Source organism: Paralichthys olivaceus, chromosome 22 (assembly GCF_024713975.1).
Source record: "Paralichthys olivaceus isolate ysfri-2021 chromosome 22, ASM2471397v2, whole genome shotgun sequence".
Taxonomy (NCBI): domain Eukaryota; kingdom Metazoa; phylum Chordata; class Actinopteri; order Pleuronectiformes; family Paralichthyidae; genus Paralichthys; species Paralichthys olivaceus.
Window position 1 is genome coordinate 5,877,127 of NC_091114.1, and position 21,113 is coordinate 5,898,239.

At 39.6% G+C, this 21,113-nt stretch overlaps 4 protein-coding genes across 4 annotated transcripts; all 4 read right to left on the bottom strand.

The window, feature by feature from the left end:
* Positions 1-1,166: 1,166 nt before the first annotated feature.
* LOC138406452 (uncharacterized) lies at positions 1,167-2,702 on the bottom strand. Its single transcript, XM_069518776.1, has 5 exons — positions 2,630-2,702; positions 1,838-2,521; positions 1,657-1,758; positions 1,545-1,579; positions 1,167-1,455 (listed from the first exon to the last, which is right to left on the bottom strand). Exons 1-5 carry the CDS (start codon positions 2,685-2,687, stop codon positions 1,336-1,338), a joined length of 999 nt encoding a protein of 332 aa, XP_069374877.1. The 5' UTR covers positions 2,688-2,702; the 3' UTR covers positions 1,167-1,335.
* A 4,703-nt stretch (positions 2,703-7,405) lies between these two features.
* Positions 7,406-8,679, bottom strand: LOC138406485 (uncharacterized). The gene is made up of 3 exons (XM_069518830.1): positions 8,596-8,679; positions 7,819-8,505; positions 7,406-7,731 (listed from the first exon to the last, which is right to left on the bottom strand). The coding sequence occupies exons 1-3, from the start codon at positions 8,651-8,653 to the stop codon at positions 7,538-7,540; spliced, it is 939 nt and encodes a 312-aa protein (XP_069374931.1). The 5' UTR covers positions 8,654-8,679; the 3' UTR covers positions 7,406-7,537.
* Positions 8,680-12,828: 4,149 nt separating this feature from the next.
* LOC138406669 (uncharacterized) lies at positions 12,829-14,853 on the bottom strand. Its single transcript, XM_069519253.1, has 5 exons — positions 14,790-14,853; positions 14,004-14,690; positions 13,346-13,459; positions 13,043-13,086; positions 12,829-12,948 (listed from the first exon to the last, which is right to left on the bottom strand). The coding sequence occupies exons 1-5, from the start codon at positions 14,851-14,853 to the stop codon at positions 12,829-12,831; spliced, it is 1,029 nt and encodes a 342-aa protein (XP_069375354.1).
* A 3,845-nt stretch (positions 14,854-18,698) lies between these two features.
* On the bottom strand, positions 18,699-21,000 carry LOC138406455 (uncharacterized). The gene is made up of 5 exons (XM_069518778.1): positions 20,928-21,000; positions 20,133-20,819; positions 19,478-19,591; positions 19,170-19,213; positions 18,699-19,075 (listed from the first exon to the last, which is right to left on the bottom strand). Exons 1-5 carry the CDS (start codon positions 20,983-20,985, stop codon positions 18,956-18,958), a joined length of 1,023 nt encoding a protein of 340 aa, XP_069374879.1. The 5' UTR covers positions 20,986-21,000; the 3' UTR covers positions 18,699-18,955.
* Positions 21,001-21,113: the final 113 nt, after the last annotated feature.

A 21,113-nucleotide genomic window follows, 5' to 3' on the forward strand; every position in this document is an offset into this window, starting at 1 on the left:
TATTTGTGGATATGTGTGAGTTTAACACTTTGAATCCCTATTTCATGACACTGCTTGATGAGAGCAACTTCTGGTCATTTCATTACTGTTTACTTGAAATATTCTGCTGGGGTGAAGTGAGGACACTGCAGAGACTTCCTGTTTGAAAGTGCTCAGACAAAGAGAGCAGAGGGTCTTTAGACTGTCGACCACACAGAGGCTAAATAAAGATCCTCACATGTGAGGTGTACGAAATGTTTAAACGTGTTTAAGTTCAAGAAGTATATTCTGTACTTAGTGGGAGTGGAAAATATGGCAACTGACAACATTAAATTAGTTTGGCTGATTTAATATCTTTATTTGTTTTGCATTAAAAAGCTTTACATTCAGAATGTATGGAAGTGAAACATGTTCAGCTCTACTGCTTTACACTGGAGTACACACATTCACTCCCGTCACCGTCTGTTTGTCTTCTTGCTCTGCTGAACCTGTGCTCCATTAAAGCAGAGTAATGTAGGTTGTCTGCATCTTCGTCATCAGCATTATCATCTTCATGGTTCAAGTTTTCAGCACCAATTATATTTTTCATAATCTGTCTTTTCTAATCCTGAAACTTCAGAGGATTTTGTTATTCACAATGTCGAGCTACGTCACTTACTGCCCTTTAGTCTCCAACAACCTTTCTACCAAAGATGAGCTTTCCACTTATTCTGTGAAGCTGTCACGATCATTTCCTTTAGTTTTCTTCTCCTGCTGCTGCTCACGCTACATTAAAGGCTCAGTTCACTCAAATTACTTGTCTTTCCCCTGAGCCTTGTGCAGTTTTTGCTTTAAACTATATTGAGGTTTTGAGATCTGCATCTCTGAGATCAGTGCTGCCGCCAACGTCCTCACTTCATAGAGGTGAACATAGTCTTAAATCACTTTGTCTCATCAGCAGATAACATGTTTGGTTGGTACACACAATGATAATAAGTCATGCAAACCTAACTAAAGCACTACTAGGGCAAACAAGGAAATGATCAAAAGATGCTTGCATGTGGTCACCATGTTTCCGACAGATAGGTGTGGTCTGTGAACGGTGAAACTCGGCTTCACAAGAAAGCTCATGCTGCGGCAGGATGCACGTCGTCCACTGTTACCTTCATTACTTTGCATGAACAGACACAGTAGAAAAGAGTCATACACACAATGGAAAACTAGTTTTATTGAGATGATAGCAAACTGAAGCTTTACATGTTTCACACGGAGGTAAACATCTTATACACAGAACTGTTCTGATGTCAGTAAAGACATAGTTACACCTACACTAATGTGGTGATTAGACACAGAGACAAATACAGAAGGTGTCCAGCTCTACTGCCTCACACTCAAGTACACACACTCACTCCAGGTATCATCCCTCTGTCCTCTGGATCTGTTCATCTTTATCTCCCTGTGAGCAATGTAGCAGGGGTCGTCTTCACTCTGCTCATCCTGGGCATGAGAAACACTCAGTCAAGTTGTTGACCATGACAGACAATGTGCACAAGTGTTTGAAGAGTAACACAACAGCTCATCTTTACCTTTGCATTTAATTTGGAGGATGGAGCACAAGGATCTGAAAAGACAGAAAGACTTTTTAATAATGTCATATAATGATCACTGGGATCATGTAGAACAGATAGTAGCATTTACCTGGAACCCTCATCATGCATATTGAGAAAGACAGTAAAACACTCAGCACGGTCGTGAATGCCGAAGTTGCACTCAAGAAAACCACCAGCCTGTCCAGCTCATCTGCAAAGAGACAGAGGACAGGAGACGTCACACACTTTTAACCTAAAGTAATGATCACTATTCATCACATGAGACTCACCATCAACATCCAGCTTGGTCCCGTTTCCAAACAGTATGTGTCCACATGCAGCCACAGCACAGTAGTAGGTCCCAGCATGAGAACGGTTCAGTGTCATTGAAAAGTTGTAGACACAGGTGTGTGTCTGTGTGTCAGGTTTCCTCTCACACTGATCCTTCCTGTCTCCGTGGGTGTAAATGAGTCCTGACTGAGGTTCTTCAGAGTTCTTGAACCAGTAAACACTGTGTTCTCCATCACAGGTCCCAGTGTGAACTGTACAGCTGAGAGTCACAGAGCCTCCTGGCTGGATGTTCTCAGACTGATGCACCAGAGCCTGGATGTTCAACCCTGAACCTTTCACACTGACAGTGACGCCCTCCATGAACTCAAACTCATATGAATTACTCTTTAAACAGTAGTAAGTAGCTGAGACTGAAAGTTGCACATCTGAGATATTTAGGTGACTCACAACATCAGTAGATTCCAGAGTGAAGCGTGGATTGTTCTTGAATTCATTCTTGAACAAACAATCTTTAGTGACTTTGTAAGTCACTGATATAGTTCGAGGCTTCTGTCCTGGTGTTTGCTTGTACCAATAAATTGTATTGTCCCCCTCATAGAAACACTGGAAAGTCAAGTTGTCTCCAACATCAACTGATCTAAATCCTCTGTGTTGATGAGACAAGATAAAATGATGCATCTGAGCTGAAGAGAAAAAGGAGAAAAGCAAAATAACAGTTAATTTTATGTGACAGAAATGAAATCGTAATCAGCATCAGGACCGACTGAATATTTATAAAACACACAACTCACCCATTTTCCCGAAGAGGAAACATGTCAGGTAGAGAATGAACTGCGGAGATGTCATCATGTTGAAATCGTCGTGTTGAATGACAAACAGCCCGACACTTTCTCCTCTCTTCAGAGTAAAGACTTGTGTTGATTGGCCAGCAGGGCAACACTGATCACATGATCACTGCTACCTATGATGTGAATCTTTGTTCTTTAAATAGAATCACTTGGTGAGAGACATCTGAAGCACTTAGAGTACATTATACTACTGCTACTACAAGTTTATTCAATGATTCATGTAGCACCTTTCAAAACACAGTTACAAGGTGCTTTACAAGTTAAAAGTGTAAAATTGAGGACAAACAGTAGAAAATAATCAAAAGTAAACACAAGAACACAAATATAAGGATACAAATGTTACTGATACAAAAAGAGTAAAACAATACAGTCTCACATAAATGAATAAAAAGCAGTTGGTAAGATCATAGCTAGATTAAAATATATTTATACAACTTAAAGGAGACAAAAGACTAAGACAACACATGTATAAAATGTCTCTTTAAAAGAGGATGAGGAGTTTGGAACACTCTTCCTCAGGAGATCCGTCTGACAAAGAGTGGAATGGCTATTAGTGTTGAAGTTTTGAAGGTTTGCTCCTTGTGTGTTTCCACCTTTACTTCCTTTCTTCGTCCTGTTTCCCACCCTTGTGATTGCCTGCACCAGTTCCTCATGTGTTTCACCTGTGTCCAATCACCTCTGCCTCCCCTGTATATATGTCTCTGTGCTTCTCTTTGTCTATGTCAGTGTGTGGTCGTCTACTTGGCCGTCTCACCACCCTGTCGTCATTCCTCCACCATCAGTTCCCTTCTCTCGTGAGTTCTAGTTCTTTCTCTTTTTTTCTGTTCAGCCTATTTAACTTTTTGAGTGCCTTTTAGCACAGTGTTTCTCTGTTCATGGGTTTTTGGATTCTTTACTTTTCATTTAACTGCAAGAATTCTAAGGACTTGATCAGAATCATTGGGGTTAAAAGAGAAATAGAGTTGTGTGTCATCTGCATATAAATTGATGTTATGTTTTCCTTGAGACTAAGCACTCAGTAAAAGCTCTTCACGATTCTAAATGAATCAGTGAAATTTTATAGACGTTTATATTCACAGCAGAAGAGTAAAGTTCAGTGTTTCTCAAGCTTTTCTCAACACAACCATCTTCACTTAGTTGTGTTCACCACATGCAGGCATGGTCATTTAGTAACATCGTGCTAAGTACACTAGCACGTATAGTGATTGTAATGGTGGATTGTGATGGAGGATCCTGACTATGGATAGTGGTGATGGATCGTGATCGAAGTGATAGATTGTGATCGTTGTGGTGGATTGAGGTGATGGATTATGATTGTCATTGTCACGGTCAGTCTCTCTTCCCCCCACCCTGCATGCCGGCTTTTTGGGACGTCAGGAGCCGTCCCTTGATGGGGGGGGTTCTGTCACAGTCAGTCTCCCAGTCAGTGTCCCATCCTCCCACTTCTCAGTACTTTTCTATGGACTCCGCCTCTGCTTCATCTGCCAGCCAAGCCACACCCTCTCATCAAGCCAATACAGGTGCTCCTCATCACCTGCAGTCAGTCCAGTATATATTCACCAGCTCCTCTCTCAGTCAGTTGCCAGATTGTTCTACGTCTTGATGCCAGACTGGCGAGTTTGTTCAACGCCTTCATGTCAGGACTTTCCAGTACTTATCTCCGGACTGTTTTTGTATTGCCTGCCTGCCTGATCTGCTGTGAGCTACGCTACAATAAAGACTGTAACCAACTGTCCAACGCTTGTGTGCTGCATTTGGGTCCAAACCTTACCTGTTACAGTAATGGTGGATTGTGATGGTGGATTGTGATCATGGATAGTGGTGATGGATCGTGATCATAATGGCAACTGATCCTGGACTATTGTTGAGGGTTAAGGACAGAGGATGCTGCACCTTGTTGAGCGCTATAAGACAATTTGTGATTTGTGAATATGGGCCATACAAATCATTTTTTTTGATTGACATGCAAGAGATCTGTAACCCCCCCCCCCCCCCTTTTACACAGTTATTTTTTTATATCAAGATGAATGAATAGATTGAATCCATGAATAAATCCCTGGCAAATCTGTGAAAATATCAGTCCTGTCTTGCAATGCGGAAGAAAGTGATGAAAAAAATCCTGGATCAGCCACTTTTGTCCAGACATGCATCAAAATGAATGGTTTATTTCTTGGCCCATGCCCTACGCTTCTCCCAACCAGCTAAGACAAGGGTGAAAACGTAAACTCGTTATCAGAGGTAACAACTTTAATATAAGTCAGTAACAGCAACAAGCTTTCAGACGTGATATGTAGATGACACACATTCATGGTGTATATATCATAGCCCTCATATTTTCTCCCTGTCAAAGTTTAACATGACTGGATCAAAATGAAAACAATGAAAACACAAAATGCACAACACAACAACAATGCAATTGCTTCAAACAGTACATGATTGCAAATGGCAAATTTGAAAATGTTATTCTATTTGTGTTTTGTTGGTTGTGAAACATCAGTTAGCCTGGACTTAAAAAAATAAGTATGAGGTTGGCTACCTATCTAACTATTTAAAGAAATAGATGGTTGCTTTGGTCCTTCTTGAAACCACACGGACACAAAAACACAGAGCAGAGGCTAATGAACAAAAATACATCCGACTCTTGGCAAAGCATACAACAATCTCATCTTGTGACTGTAGACCATACAGGAAGCTGTGAAAAGATTGTTCTATCACAGCGTTTTTATTTAAAGCAACATCTAGAACAAACACAAAGATTACAGATATTTTACCTGTACAGGAGATTGGATGTTGTAGTTACCGAGCTATCAAACTGTAAAAATAACTTAAGGTCAATTTCTAAGGCAGAAATGATCCAGATCCTTCCTGTCAGTTGGTTACTATCTGCTAGTATTTCATGTTAATGGTTAAAGGGCCAGTTTACTGTCAACACTTTGGGCTGTCAGACGACAGCAATCCCAATGTGTGTAGGAGAACATGTGACTTGAAAACAAAAAGATATCATCAAAGATGAGGGCAGTGGTTTGTGTACTACATCAGAAAATGTGATCATATTTTGTGAGATCTCTTTTTTTTTGCTGTGGGCTGTGGGGAACTTGTTCTATTGCTTCATCTGCCCCTTTCAAGTCCCACAGACTGGATCATGGCTACCATGTGGTTGATAGAGTAATAAATATGATTTCATGAGTAATGATTTCACATTTTATTTGTGGATATGTGTGAGTTTAACACTTTGAATCCCTATTTCATGACACTGCTTGATGAGAGCAACTTCTGGTCATTTCATTACTGTTAACTTGAAATATTCTGCTGGGGTGAAGTGAAGACACTGCAGAGACTTCCTGTTTGAAAGTGCTCAGACAAAGAGAGCAGAGGGTCTTTAGACTGTCGACCACACAGAGGCTAAATAAAGATCCTCACATGTGAGGTGTACGAAATGTTTAAACATGTGTTTAAGTTCAAGAAGTATATTCTGTATTTAGTGGGAGTGGAAAATATGGCAACTGACAACATCAAATTAGTTTGGCTGATTTAATATCTTTATTTGTTTTGCATTAAAAAGCTTTACATTCAGAATGTATGGAAGTGAAACATGTTCAGCTCTAGATCTTTACACTGGAGTACACACATTCAGTCCTGTCACCGTCTGTTTGTCTTCTTGCTCTGCTGAACCTGTGCTCCATTAAAGCAGCGTAATGTAGGTTGTCTGCATCTTGATGAACCTGCTAATAAAACATAAAAGTCATTTTCCATATTAGGAGGACATGTGTCTGAACGTAGCTGATGTAGACAAGTGTTGAGAACAGAATTATTAAAGTCTAACTTCACCCAAAGTCCATGGAAATTTAAAAACTGCTGTTAGAATGCAGCGCTGGGAGGTGGGGCTAAGACACATGTACGACATACGAATTAGTTTGCTAAAGCTAAGTTATCTATATTGTCTATGGTCAACAACTCCCGTAGCAGCACACACACTTCTGCAACAGAAATATCGCTGTGTAAATATATATAAAACTTTCATGATGAAGAGACGTCCCAAATGGTTTACTCTACGGAAGCATTGGTCCTGCAAGTTCCAAGACGGTTTGAAACACTAGGTGGCGTTATGAGCCATGTTCAACCCTTTAATGTAGATTGGGAAAAAAAAATTATGTAATAAATGTGATATTGAAACCAGCATTAATGTATTTCATCAAAGATCAGTCATAGGATTTAATTCTTAGTTCATAGGTCAAAAAATATAAAAAAGTGTGTAGTAGCAATTCAAAGCTACTAAAGTAGTGCAACACTAACACTTACCTCCATATTCAGAGCTGCTGCAGCTGCTTGAGAGTCTAGTTGTGACAAAAGACAACAACAAAAGTCTTATTCAAGATGCAATGAGCTGATGAACTGGATGTGGGGTGACTCTATTAGATGGATCAAAAGTCATGAAGTAAATTGGTCCATCACTTCATTGAGATTGAGTCATGGTGCAGTACTGCATAAACAAACACCAGCACTTTATTACCACTCTCAATCTGTGGCATGGACAATGTTTTCATGACGGTTATTTTCTTCAATGTACAAATAAGTATAATAAAATCTAAATGCATGATGATGTTATTAAAATCTGTTTTAGAGAACAACTAGAATGACGTTGTGAAGAGCGCAAACTGGCACCAAGGCCCAACACTCGCCTCAAATTCAATCTGATCAGCTTCAGGTAGCACTGGGTTGTGTTTGTTAGTGTGAACGTGGATAAGCACAAATCCTGCAACGTGTGAATGCATCATAAGAGATTTCCCTTTCTGTCTTTCAATGAATCTAGATGCTCAAGTAACATGTTGCAACACTAACTCATGAATGTCTTTACTGTTCTTCAGTATCATGCAAACTGAATTCACACCAACAAATATAAATGATGAGGATTACCTCACCTGAGCACTGGCAGCAGTTTGTCTTGGACGCTCTTTGTGTTGTGTAAGCCAGAGAAACAACCAGGATTGTGGTGAACGCCAAAGCTCCACTCAAGAAATACACCAAGTGAATATAGTCCACCACCTCTGCAGAGAGCCAGACATCAGGAGACATCACTGAGCTTTCCACCACTATTTAACAAATGTGACAATCTTTAAAAAACTATTTTTTACCTTTAAAGTTCACTTTGGTCCCGTTTCCAAACAGTATGTGTCCACATGCAGCGACAGCACAGTAGTAGGTCCCAGCATGAGAATGGTTCAGTCTCATTGACAAGTTGTAGACACAGGTGTCTGTCTGTGTGTCAGGTTTCCTCTCACACTGATCCTTCCTGTCTCCGTGGGTGTAAATGAGTCCTGACTGAGGTTCTTCAGAGATCTTGAACCAGTAAACACTGTGTTCTCCACCACAGGTCCCAGTGTGAACTGTACAGCTGAGAGTCACAGAGCCTCCTGGCTGGATGTTCTCAGACTGATGCACCAGAGCCTGGATGTTAAACCCTGAACCTTTCACACTGACAGTGACGCCCTCCGTGAACTCAAACTCAAATGAATTACTCTTTGAACAGTAGTAAGTAGCTGAGTCTGAAAGTTGCACATCTGAGATATTTAGGTGACTCACAACATCAGTAGATTCCAGAGTGAAGCGTGGATTGTTCTTGAATTCATTCAATAATGAAAAATCTTTTGAGAATTTGTAAGCGATTGAGATAAATCGAGGCTTCTGTACTGGTGTTTGCTTGAACCAATATATCTTATTGTCCTCCCTCTCATAGAAACATTTGAAAGTCAAGTTGTCTCCAACATCAACTGATTTAAATCGACTGTGTTGATGAGACAAGATAAAATGATGCATCTGAACTGAAGAGAAAAAGGAGAAAAGCAAAACAACAGTTAATTTTATGTGACAGCATCAGGACCGACTGAATATTTATAAAACACACAACTCACCCATTTTCCCGAAGAGGAAACATGTCAGGTAGAGAATGAACTGCGGAGATGTCATCATGTTGAAATCGTCGTGTTGAATGACAAACAGCCCGACACTTTCTCCTCTCTTCAGAGTAAAGACTTGTGTTGATTGGCCAGCAGGGCAACACTGATCACATGATCACTGCCACCTATGATGTGAATCTTTGTTCTTTAAATAGAATCACATGGTGAGAGACATCTGAAGCACTTAGAGTACATTATACTACTACTACTACAAGTTTATTCAATGATTCATGTAGCACCTTTCAAAACACAGTTACAAGGTGCTTTACAAGTTAAAAGTGAAGAATTGAGGACAAACAGTAGAAAAGAATTAAAAGTAAACACAAGAACACAAATATAAGGATTCAAATGTTACTGATACAAAAAGAGTAAAACAATACAGTCTCACATAAATAAATAAAAAGCAGTTGGTAAGATCATAGCTAGATTAAAATATATTTATACAACTTAAAGGACCCAAAGGACTAAGACAACACATGTATAAAATGTCTCTTTAAAAGAGGATGAGGAGTTTGGAACAATCTTCCTCAGGAGATCCGTCTGACAAAGAGTGGAATGGCTATTAGTGTTGAAGTTTTGAAGGTTTGCTCCTTGTGTGTTTCCACCTGTACTTCCTTTCTTCGTCCTGTTTCCCACCCTTGTGATTGCCTGCACCAGTTCCTCATGTGTTTCACCTGTGTCCAATCACTCCTGCCTCCCCTGTATATATGTCTCTGTGCTTCTCTTTGTCTATGTCAGTTCGTGGTCGTCTACTTGGCCGTCTCACCACCCTGTCGTCATTCCTCCACCATCAGTTCCCTTCTCTCGTGAGTTCTAGTTCTTTCTCTTTTTTTCTGTTCAGCCTATTTAACTTTTTGAGTGCCTTTTAGCACAGTGTTTCTTGTTCATGGGTTTTTGGATTCTTTCCTTTTCATTTGACTGCAAGAATTCTAAGGACTTGATCAGAATCATTGGGGTTAAAAGAGAAATAGAGTTGTGTGTCATCTGCATATAAATTGATGTTATGTTTTCCTTGAGACTAAGCACTCAGTAAAAGCTCATCACGATTCTAAATGAATCAGTGAAATTTTAAAGACGTTTATATTCACAGCAGAAGAGTAAAGTTCAGTGTTTCTCAAGCTTTTCTCAATACAACCATCTTCACTGAGTTGTGTTCACCACATGCAGGCATGGTCATTTAGTAACATCGTGCTAAGTACACTAGCACGTATAGTGATTGTAACGGTGGATTGTGATGGAGGATCCTGACTATGGATAGTGGTGATGGATCGTGATCGAAGTGATAGATTGTGTCATGGTGATGGAATGAAGTGATAGATTGTGTCATGGTGGTGGATTGAGGTGATGGATTATGATTGTAATTGTCACAGTCAGTCTCTCTTCCCCCCACCCTGCATGCCAGCTTTTTGGGATATCAGGAGCCGTCCCTTGACGGGGGGGTTCTGTCACAGTCAGTCTCACAGTCAGTGTCCCATCCTCCCTCACTTTCAGGGAGAGCCACAGAGGAGGGATCCCTCTCCCAGGACGGGCAGACTTGCAATGGATGTCACATGTACAGAACAAAGCAACAGAAGCAGATTGTACAATTACAATGAAAAACAATGATTACAGTAGCAGTGGTGGTAATATGTAACAATGATACAATAATAAACAAGTTAATATTAATGTCATGGAATTATGACTAATAGTAATAACAAGAGTGAATGTCAGGCAGGGCCATGGCAGTAGTGGGAACCACGATCGAATACAGGGAGCAGCCATGAACCATGAGAACCTGCTGGACGAGAGAGCACAGAAACTCCAGGGAAGAATTTTAGTTAGTAACATGCATTAATGAGACATGTATGTTTAGAGATGGGGATGAATAGAGAGAGAGGGGGGGGGGGGGGCAGTCTAATCCTATAGCAGCATAACTAAGGGCTGACCTGAGCCAGCCCTAACTATAAGCTCTATCAAAGAGGAAAGTCTTAAGTCTACTCTTAAAAGTGTTGACCGTGTCTGCCTCCCGAACCCAAAATGGTAGTTTGTTCCACAGAAGAGGAGCCTGATAACTGAAAGCTCTGGCTCCCAATCTACTTTTGGAGACTATGGGAACCACAAGGAACCCAGCATTCTGAGAGCGTAGTGTTCTGGAGGGGTAGTAGGGTACTATGAGCTCTTTGAGATATGATGGTGCTTGCCCATGAAGAGCTTTGTATGTGAGGAGGATAATTTTAAATTCTATTCTGGATTTAACCGGTAGCCAATGTGAAGAAGCCAAAATGGGAGAGATGTGATCTCTGATCTTGGTTCCTGTTAGAACACGTGCAGCAGCATTCTGCAAAGTCCTAAGAGACTTATTGGAGCAACCTGATAACAAAGAGTTGCAATAGTCCAGCCTAGGAGTAACAAATGCATGGACCAGTTTTTCTGCATCCATTTCAGAAACAATGCGTCGATGTTACGTAAGTGGAAGAAAGCAGTCTTTGAAATTTGTTTTATATGGACATTAAAGGAAAGATCCTGATCAAAAACAACTCCGAGATTCTTAATGGTGGAGCTGGAGGCCAGGGTGATCCCGTCCAAAGTAACTACGTCTCTAGAAAGAGAGTTTCTGAGGTTTTTGGGTCCAATTACAAGAACTTCAGTCTTGTCTGAATTTAGCATCAGAAAATTGTAGGTCTTCCAACTTTTTATATCCTTAAGACATTGTTGAAGTTTAATTAACTGATTGGTTTCATCAGGCTTGATCGATAAGTATAATTGGGTGTCATCGGCATAAAAATGAAAATTAATGGAGTGATTCTTAATAATGTTCCCAAAAGGAATCATATATAAACTGAATAGAAGTGGTCCTAACATGGAACCTTGTGGGACTCCGTGACAAACTTTGGTATGTACGGAGGATTCATCATTGATATGAACAAACTGAGATTAATCTAAAAAATAGGACTTAAACCAGCTTAAGGCGGTTCCTTTGATGCCAATTTGATGTTCCAGTCTCTGTAAAAGAATTTGATGGTCAATGGTGTCGAATGCAGCACTGAGATCTAACAAGACAAGTTCAGAGATGAGTCCTTTGTCTGAAGCCATTAGGAGGTCATTTGTAACTTTGACTAGTGCAGTCTCTGTGCTATGATGCACTCTAAATCCTGACTGAAAATCCTCAAATAAACTGTTCTTATGGAGAAAGTCACGCAGCTGATTGGCTACAGCTTTCTCAAGGATCTTCGAGAGAAAGGGAAGATTTGATATTGGTCTGTAATTGGCTAAAACCTCTGGATCTAGAGTGGACTTTTTAAGTAGAGGTTGAATTACAGCTACTTTACAGGACTGTGGTACAAATCCTGATAATAAAGACAGATTAATCATAGTCAAAAAAGAAGGGCTAACTAGAGGTAGAACATCCTTGAGCAGCCTGGTTGGGATGGGGTCTAAGAGACAGGTGGATGGCTTTGATGAAGAAATTAATGAAATCTCATGGTTTAGATAGAAAACCTTTTACTGCTGGTGCAGCAGTACAGCAGAGAGAGACTTCCGTGTGACTGTGTGTTTAATTAATAACGTCAGTCATAGGTCACAGCAAAAAAGACAGTGAAAATACTTTTACCACAGTTTCCATGTCTGTTGAATAAGTCACAAATATAAATATTTGCAACACTTCCTGTTCCTGTTTCAAAGTAAAACGCACTCTATCTCTCTGTCGACTGAATCCATTCATTTGTTTTAACAAGGTTTATATTGTTATTATTGTAGGACAGGAAGATGCACAGCTTCATATCATAGTGTTCTGGCATTTAGTTGAGAAGGAACCTTCTTTTATTCAAGGAAATACAGACGTCATCACCTCACGTAGCAGCTTCTCAGCAGACACACTCCCTATGTGAACACACAGCAGATCAACGACGAAGCCGTCACTCGCTGCACACACACACAGACGGAGCCACAAACTTTCATTACATGAAGTTTAATCACTGTTTTCCATATGTCATCGTCAAAGTGTCAAACCAACAAAGACCAACAGCAACTGTCCAAACATTAACCCCCCCCACACGTTGTTGTTGTATTTGATCAGTCATCACAAAAAAAGCAACATTAATATTTGGAAAAAGGATAAAAAAGCATAATAGACCAGAATCATGCTCCACCACTAAAGAAGGACTGAGAAATCCCACATCTCAAACAAAGACGGTTCTAAAACACACAATTCTACAGTTTAACACCTGAGTACACACATTCATCCCTGGTGTTGTCCCTCTGTCGTCTTGATCTGCTGGCCACTTTCACATTTATCGCAGCGTAATGGAGGCCATCTGCATCTTGGTTGACCTAGAAACAACATATAAGTACATCAAGATGGCTCCTGATGAAAAACGTGTTTGTTGTGGAATGTAAATTTCACACTTAAAAAGATTATATTTACCTCTGCATTTGTTGTGGAGGGAGATGATGGTTGTGTACAAGACTCTGGGTATGAAACACATAAAAACTTTGAGTCACTCTTTTGTCCACACATGTACTGTTAGGTGCCTTTACCTCTTAACCTGATTTGAACCTTGGTTTTTAATTTAATGTGAAACATGAAACTTTAATTCATGTTTTATGATTCATGCATTTATGAAATGTTTTAAGGTGTCCTTATCTAGAAAGGTGCCGTGAAATAAAATGTATTATTATCATTTTGCTCAAAATCTAAACTGAACTCTATCTAGAGATGAGTGGTTACCTGAACATCTCCAGCATGTTCTCTTGTTTATCTTGTACAGTAACACAGCCAGCAAAACACTGATGGTGAATGTCAAAGCTCCACTCAGGAAAAACACCGTCCAGTTCACCTCATCTGCAACAGGAGAAATTCTAGTAATTCTGTTCCTCTTTTTAAAATTTCATTTAACTTTCTATATTAAAAGAAAAAATAGTATGAATAATTATAATAACATAACTAATAATCATGTAATAATATTAACACTCATAATCGTATAATAATAATGATCATATAATGATATGAACCATCTGACCACAATAACAACAATAATGTCCCCATCACAATAATAATAATAGTCATAATAATATGATCTTGGATGGAAAAAAAGAAAAGGAAAAAAAGCTGCACTCATACATAATAATTCACGTCTTGTCACCACTAGTGTTATTTATAATAACAGTATATTATAACCATTACTATGATCATCGTTATCATCACCAATAATAATCATAAATAAAAAATTCTACTTAGTTGTGGTGCACACCACCATCGTCCACTGGTGGTGAAGCATTGTTGGGTCACCGTCAGGAGGGACATTCAGACAGGACAGGATTTTACCAATTGTTTGGTCCCAACTGTCACAATACATCAAGTGAGACAGTCTCTGGTAGTGACTCACCATCAACGTCCAGCTTGGTCCCGTTTCCAAACAGTATGTGTCCACATGCAGCGACAGCACAGTAGTAGGTCCCAGCATGAGAACGGTTCAGTGTCATTGACAAGTTGTAGACACAGGTGTCTGTCTGTGTGTCAGGTTTCCTCTCACACTGATCCTTCCTGTCTCCGTGGGTGTAAATGAGTCCTGACTGAGGTTCTTCAGAGATCTTGAACCAGTAAACACTGTGTTCTCCATCACAGGTCCCAGTGTGAACTGTACAGCTGAGAGTCACAGAGCCTCCTGGCTGGATGTTCTCAGACTGATGCACCAGAGCCTGGATGTTCAACCCTGAACCTTTCACACTGACAGTGACGCCCTCCATAAACTCAAACACATATGAATTACTCTTTAAACAGTAGTAAGTAGCTGAGTCTGAAAGTTGCACATCTGAGATTTTTAGGTGACTCACAACATCAGTAGATTCCAGAGTGAAGCGTGAATTGTTCTTGAATTCATTAAATATCTGAATTTTTTTAGAGAATGTGTAAGACACTGAGATAATTCGAGGCTTCTGTCCTGGTGTTTGCTTGAACCAATAAATCCTCATGTCCTCCTTGTTGTAGATACATTTGAAAGTCAAGTTGTCTCCAACATCAACTGATCTAAATCCTCTGTGTTGATGAGACAAGATAAAATGATGCATCTGAACTGAAGAGAAAAAGGAGAAAAGCAAAACAACAGTTAATTTTATGTGACAGAAATGAAATCGTAATCAGCATCAGGACCGACTGAATATTTATAAAACACACAACTCACCCATTTTCCCGAAGAGGAAACATGTCAGGTAGAGAATGAACTGCGGAGATGTCATCATGTTGAAATCGTCGTGTTGAATGACAAACAGCCCGACACTTTCTCCTCTCTTCAGAGTAAAGACTTGTGTTGATTGGCCAGCAGGACACCACTGATCACATGATCACTGCTACCTATGATGTGAATCTTTGTTCTTTAAATAGAATCACATGGTGAGAGACATCTGAAGCACTAAGAGTACATTATACTACTACTACTACAAGTTTATTCAATGATTCATGTAGCACCTTTCAAAACACAGTTACAAGGTGCTTTACAAGTTAAAAGTGAAGAATTGAGGACAAACAGTAGAAAAGAATTAAAAGTAAACACAAGAACACAAATATAAGGATTCAAATGTTACTGATACAAAAAGAGTAAAACAATACAGTCTCACATAAATAAATAAAAAGCAGTTGGTAAGATCATAGCTAGATTAAAATATATTTATACAACTTAAAGGACCCAAAGGACTAAGACAACACATGTATAAAATGTCTCTTTAAAAGAGGATGAGGAGTTTGGAACAATCTTCCTCAGGAGATCCGTCTGACAAAGAGTGGAATGGCTATTATTGTTGAAGTTTTGAAGGTTTGCTCCTTGTGTGTTTCCACCTTTACTTCCTTTCTTTGTCCTGTTTCCCACCCTTGTGATTGCCTGCACCAGTTCCTCATGTGTTTCACCTGTGTCCAATCACTCCTGCCTCCCCTGTATATATGTCTCTGTGCTTCTCTTTGTCTATGTCAGTGTGTGGTCGTCTACTTGGCCGTCTCACCACCCTGTCGTCATTCCTCCACCATCAGTTCCCTTCTCTTGTGAGTTCTAGTTCTTTCTCTTTTTTTCTGTTCAGCCTATTTAACTTTTTGAGTGCCTTTTAGCACAGTGTTTCTCTGTTCATGGGTTTTTGGATTCTTTCCTTTTCATTTAACTGCAAGAATTCTAAGGACTTGATCAGAATCATTGGGGTTAAAAGAGAAATAGAGTTGTGTGTCATCTGGATATAAATTGATGTTATGTTTTCCTTGAGACTAAGCACTCAGTAAAAGCTCTTCACGATTCTAAATGAATCAGTGAAATTTTAAAGACGTTTATATTCACAGCAGAAGAGTAAAGTTCAGTGTTTCTCAAGCTTTTCTCAATACAACCATCTTCACTTAGTTGTGTTCACCACATGCAGGCATGGCCATTTAGTAACATTGTGCTAAGTACACTAGCACGTATAGTGATTGTAATGGTGGATTGTGATGGAGGATCCTGACTATGGATAGTGGTGATGGATCGTGATCGAAATGATAGATTGTGTCATGGTGATGGAATGAAGTGATAGATTGTGTCATGGTGGTGGATTGAGGTGATGGATTATGATTGTCATTGTCACGGTCAGTCTCCCATCCTCCCTCACTTTCAGGGAGAGCCACAGAGGAGGGCTCCCTCTCCCAGGACGGGCAGACTTGCAATGGATGTCACATGTACAGAACAAAGCAACAGAAGCAGATTGTACAATTACAATGAAAAACAATGATTATAGTAGCAGTGGTGGTAATATGTAACAATGCTACAATAATAAACAAGTTAATATTAATGTCATGGAATTATGACTAATAGTAATAACAAGAGTGAACGTCAGGCAGGGCCATGGCAGTAGTGGGAACCACGATCCAATACAGGGAGCAGCCATGAACCATGAGAACCTGCTGGACGAGAGAGCACAGAAACTCCAGGGAAGAAGTTTAGTTAGTAACATGCATTAATGAGACATGTATGTTTAGAGATGGGGATGATAATAGAGAGAGAGGGGGGGGGTGTCCCCCGGCAGTCTAATCCTATAGCAGCATAACTAAGGGCTGACCTGAGCTAGCCCTAACTATAAGCTCTATCAAAGAGGAAAGTCTTAAGTCTACTCTTAAAAGTGTTGACCATGTCTGCCTCCCGAACCCAAAATGGTAGTTTGTTCCACAGAAGAGGAGCCTGATAACTGAAAGCTCTGGCTCCCAATCTACTTTTGGAGACTATGGGAACCACAAGGAACCCAGCATTCTGAGAGCGTAGTGTTCTGGAGGGGTAGGAGGGTACTATGAGCTCTTTGAGATATGATGGTGCTTGCCCATGAAGAGCTTTGTATGTGAGGAGGATAATTTAAAATTCTATTCTGGATTTAACCGGTAGCCAATGTAAAGAAGCCAAAATGGGAGAGATGTGATCTCTGATCTTGGTTCCTGTTAGAACACGTGCAGCAGCATTCTGAATTAGCTGCAAAGTCCTAAGAGACTTATTGGAGCAACCTGATAACAAAGAGTTGCAATAGTCCAGCCTAGAAGTAACAAATGCATGGACCAGTTTTTCTGCATCCGTTTCAGAAACAATGCGTCGATGTTACGTAAGTGGAAGAAAGCAGTCTTTGAAATTTGTTTTATATGGAGATTAAAGGAAAGATCCTGATCAAAAACAACTCAGAGATTCTTAATGGTGGAACTGGAGGCCAGGGTGATCCCGTCTAAAGTAACTACGTCTCTAGAAAGAGAGTTTCTGAGGTTTTTGGGTCCAATTACAAGAACTTCAGTCTTGTCTGAATTTAGCATCAGAAAATTGTAGGTCTTCCAACTTTTTATATTCTTAAGACATTCTTGAAGTTTAATTAACTGATTGGTTTCATCAGGCTTGATCGATAAGTATAATTGGGTGTCATCATCATAAAAATGAAAATTAATGGAGTGATTCCTAATAATGTTCCCAAAAGGAATCATATATAAACTGAATAGAAGTGGTCCTAACACAGAACCTTGTGGGACTCCGTGACAAACTTTGGTATGTACGGAGGATTCATCATTGATATGAACAAACTGAGATTAATCTAAAAAATAGGACTTAAACCAGCTTAAGGCGGTTCCTTTGATGCCAATTTGATGTTCCAGTCTCTGTAAAAGAATTTGATGGTCAATGGTGTCGAATGCAGCACTGAGATCTAACAAGACAAGTTCAGAGATGAGTCCTTTGTCTGAAGCCATTAGGAGGTCATTTGTAACTTTGACTAGTGCAGTCTCTGTGCTATGATGCACTCTAAATCCTGACTGAAAATCCTCAAATAAACTGTTCTTATGGAGAAAGTCACGCAGCTGATTGGCTACAGCTTTCTCAAGGATCTTCGAGAGAAAGGGAAGATTTGATATTGGTCTGTAATTGGCTAAAACCTCTGGATCTAGAGTGGACTTTTTAAGTAGAGGTTGAATTACAGCTACTTTAAAGAACTGTGGTACAAATCCTGATAATAAAGACAGATGAATCGTAGTCAAAAAAGAAGGGCTAACTAGAGGTAGAACATCCTTGAGCAGCCTGGTTGGGATGGGGTCTAAGAGACAGGTGGATGGCTTTGATGAAGAAATTAATGAAATCTCATGGTTTAGATAGAAAACCTTTTACTGCTGGTGCAGCAGTACAGCAGAGAGAGACTTCAGTGTGACTGTGTGTTTAATTAATAACGTCAGTCATAGGTCACAGCAAAAAAGACAGTGAAAATACTTTTACCACAGTTTCCATGTCTGTTGAATATGTCACAAATATAAATATTTGAAACACTTCCTGTTCCTGTTTCAAAGTAAAACACACTCTATCTCTCTGTAGACTGAATCCATTCATTTGTTTTAACAAGGTTTATATTGTTATTATTGTAGGACAGGAAGATGCACAGCTTCATATCATAGTGTTCTGGCATTTAGTTGAGAACGAACCTTCTTTTATTCAAGGAAATACAGACGTCATCACCTCACGTAGCAGCTTCTCAGCAGACACACTCCCTACGTGAACACACAGCAGATCAATGACGCAGGCGTCACTCACTGCACACACACACAGACGGAGCCACAAACTTTCATTACATGAAGTTTAATCATTGTTTTCCAACTGTCATCGTCAAAGTGTCAAACCAACAAAGACCAACAGCAACTGTCCAAACATTGCCCCCCCCCACACGTTGTTGTTGTATTTGATCATTAATCACAAAAAAAGCAACATTTATATTTGGAAAAAGGATAAAAAAGCATAATAGACCAGAATCATGCTCCACCACTAAAGAAGGACTGAGAAATCCCACATCTCAAACAAAGACGGTTCTAAAACACACAATTCTACAGTTTAACACCTGAGTACACACATTCATCCCTGGTGTTGTCCCTCTGTCGTCTTGATCTGCTGGCCACTTTCACATTTAACGCAGCGTAATGGAGGCCATCTGCATCTTGGTTGCCCTAGAAACGACATATAAGTACATCAAGATGGCTCCTGATGAAAAACGTGTTTGTTGTGGAATGTAAATGTCACACTTAAAAAGATTATATTTACCTCTGCATTTGTTGTGGAGGGAGATGATGGTTGTGTACAAGACTCTGGGTATGAAACACATATAAAAACTTTGAGTCACTCTTTTGTCCACACATGTACTGTTAGGTGCCTTTACCTCTTAACCTGATTTGAACCTTGGTTTTTAATTTAATGTGAAACATGAAACTATAATTCATGTTTTATGATTCATGCATTTATTTATGAAATGTTTTAAGGTGTCCTTATCTAGAAAGGTGCCGTGAAATAAATGTATTATTATCATTTTGCTCAAAAGCTAAACTGAACTCTATCTAGAGATGAGTGGTTACCTGAACATCTCCAGCATGTTCTCTTGTTTATCTTGTACAGTAACACAGCCAGCAAAACACTGATGGTGAATGTCAAAGCTCCACTCAGGAAAAACACCGTCCAGTTCACCTCATCTGCAACAGGAGAAATTCTAGTAATTCTGTCTCTTCTTTTTTAATTTTTAATTTACCTTTGCAAGACAAGTGACGAGACATTTCTATATTAAAAGAAAACAAATATTAATAATTATAATAACAAAACTAATAATCATGTAATAATAATGATCATATAATGATATGAACCATCTGACCACTATAACAACAATAATGTCCCCATCACAATATTAATAATAGTAATAATAATATGACCATTGAGGGAAAAAAAGAAAAGAAAAAAAGCTGCACTCATACTTAATAATTCACGTCTTGTCACCACTAGTGTTATTTATAATAACAGTATATTATAACCATTACTATGATCATCGTTATCATCACGAATAATAATCATAAATAAAAAATTCTACTTAGTTGTGGTGCACACCACCACCGTCCACTGGTGGTGAAGCATTGTTGGGTCACCGTCAGGAGGGACATTCAGACAGGACAGGATTTTACCAATTGTTTGGTCCCAACTGTCACAATACATCAAGTGAGACAGTCTCTGGTAGTGACTCACCATCAACGTCCAGCTTGGTCCCGTTTCCAAACAGTATGTGTCCACATGCAGCGACAGCACAGTAGTAGGTCCCAGCATGAGAACGGTTCAGTCTCATTGACAAGTTGTAGACACAGGTGTGTGTCTGTGTGTCAGGTTTCCTCTCACACTGATCCTTCCTGTCTCCGTGGGTGTAAATGAGTCCTGACTGAGGTTCTTCAGAGTTCTTGAACCAGTAAACACTGTGTTCTCCATCACAGGTCCCAGTGTGAACTGTACAGCTGAGAGTCACAGAGCCTCCTGGCTGGATGTTCTCAGACTGATGCACCAGAGCCTGGATGTTCAACCCTGAACCTTTCACACTGACAGTGACGCCCTCCATGAACTCAAACACATATGAATTACTCTTTGAACAGTAGTAAGTAGCTGAGTCTGAAAGTTGCACATCTGAGATTTTTAGGTGACTCACAACATCAGTAGATTCCAGAGTGAAGCGTGGATTGTTCTTGAATTCATTTAATATCAAACTTTTTTTAGAGAATGTATAAGTCACTGAGATAATTCGAGGCTTCTGTCCTGGTGTTTGCTTGAACCAATAAATCATCTCGTCCTCCTTCTCATAGAAACACTGCAAAGTCAAGTTGTCTCCAACATCAACTGATTTAAATCCTCTGTGTTGATGAGACAAGATAAAATGATGCATCTGAACTGAAGAGAAAAAGGAGAAAAGCAAAATAACAGTTAATTTTATGTGACAGAAATGAAATCGTAATCAGCATCAGGACCGACTGAATATTTATAAAACACACAACTCACCCATTTTCCCGAAGAGGAAACATGTCAGGTAGAGAATGAACTGCGGAGATGTCATCATGTTGAAATCGTCGTGTTGAATGACAAACAGCCCGACACTTTCTCCTCTCTTCAGAGTAAAGACTTGTGTTGATTGGCCAGCAGGGCAACACTGATCACATGATCACTGCTACCTATGATGTGAATCTT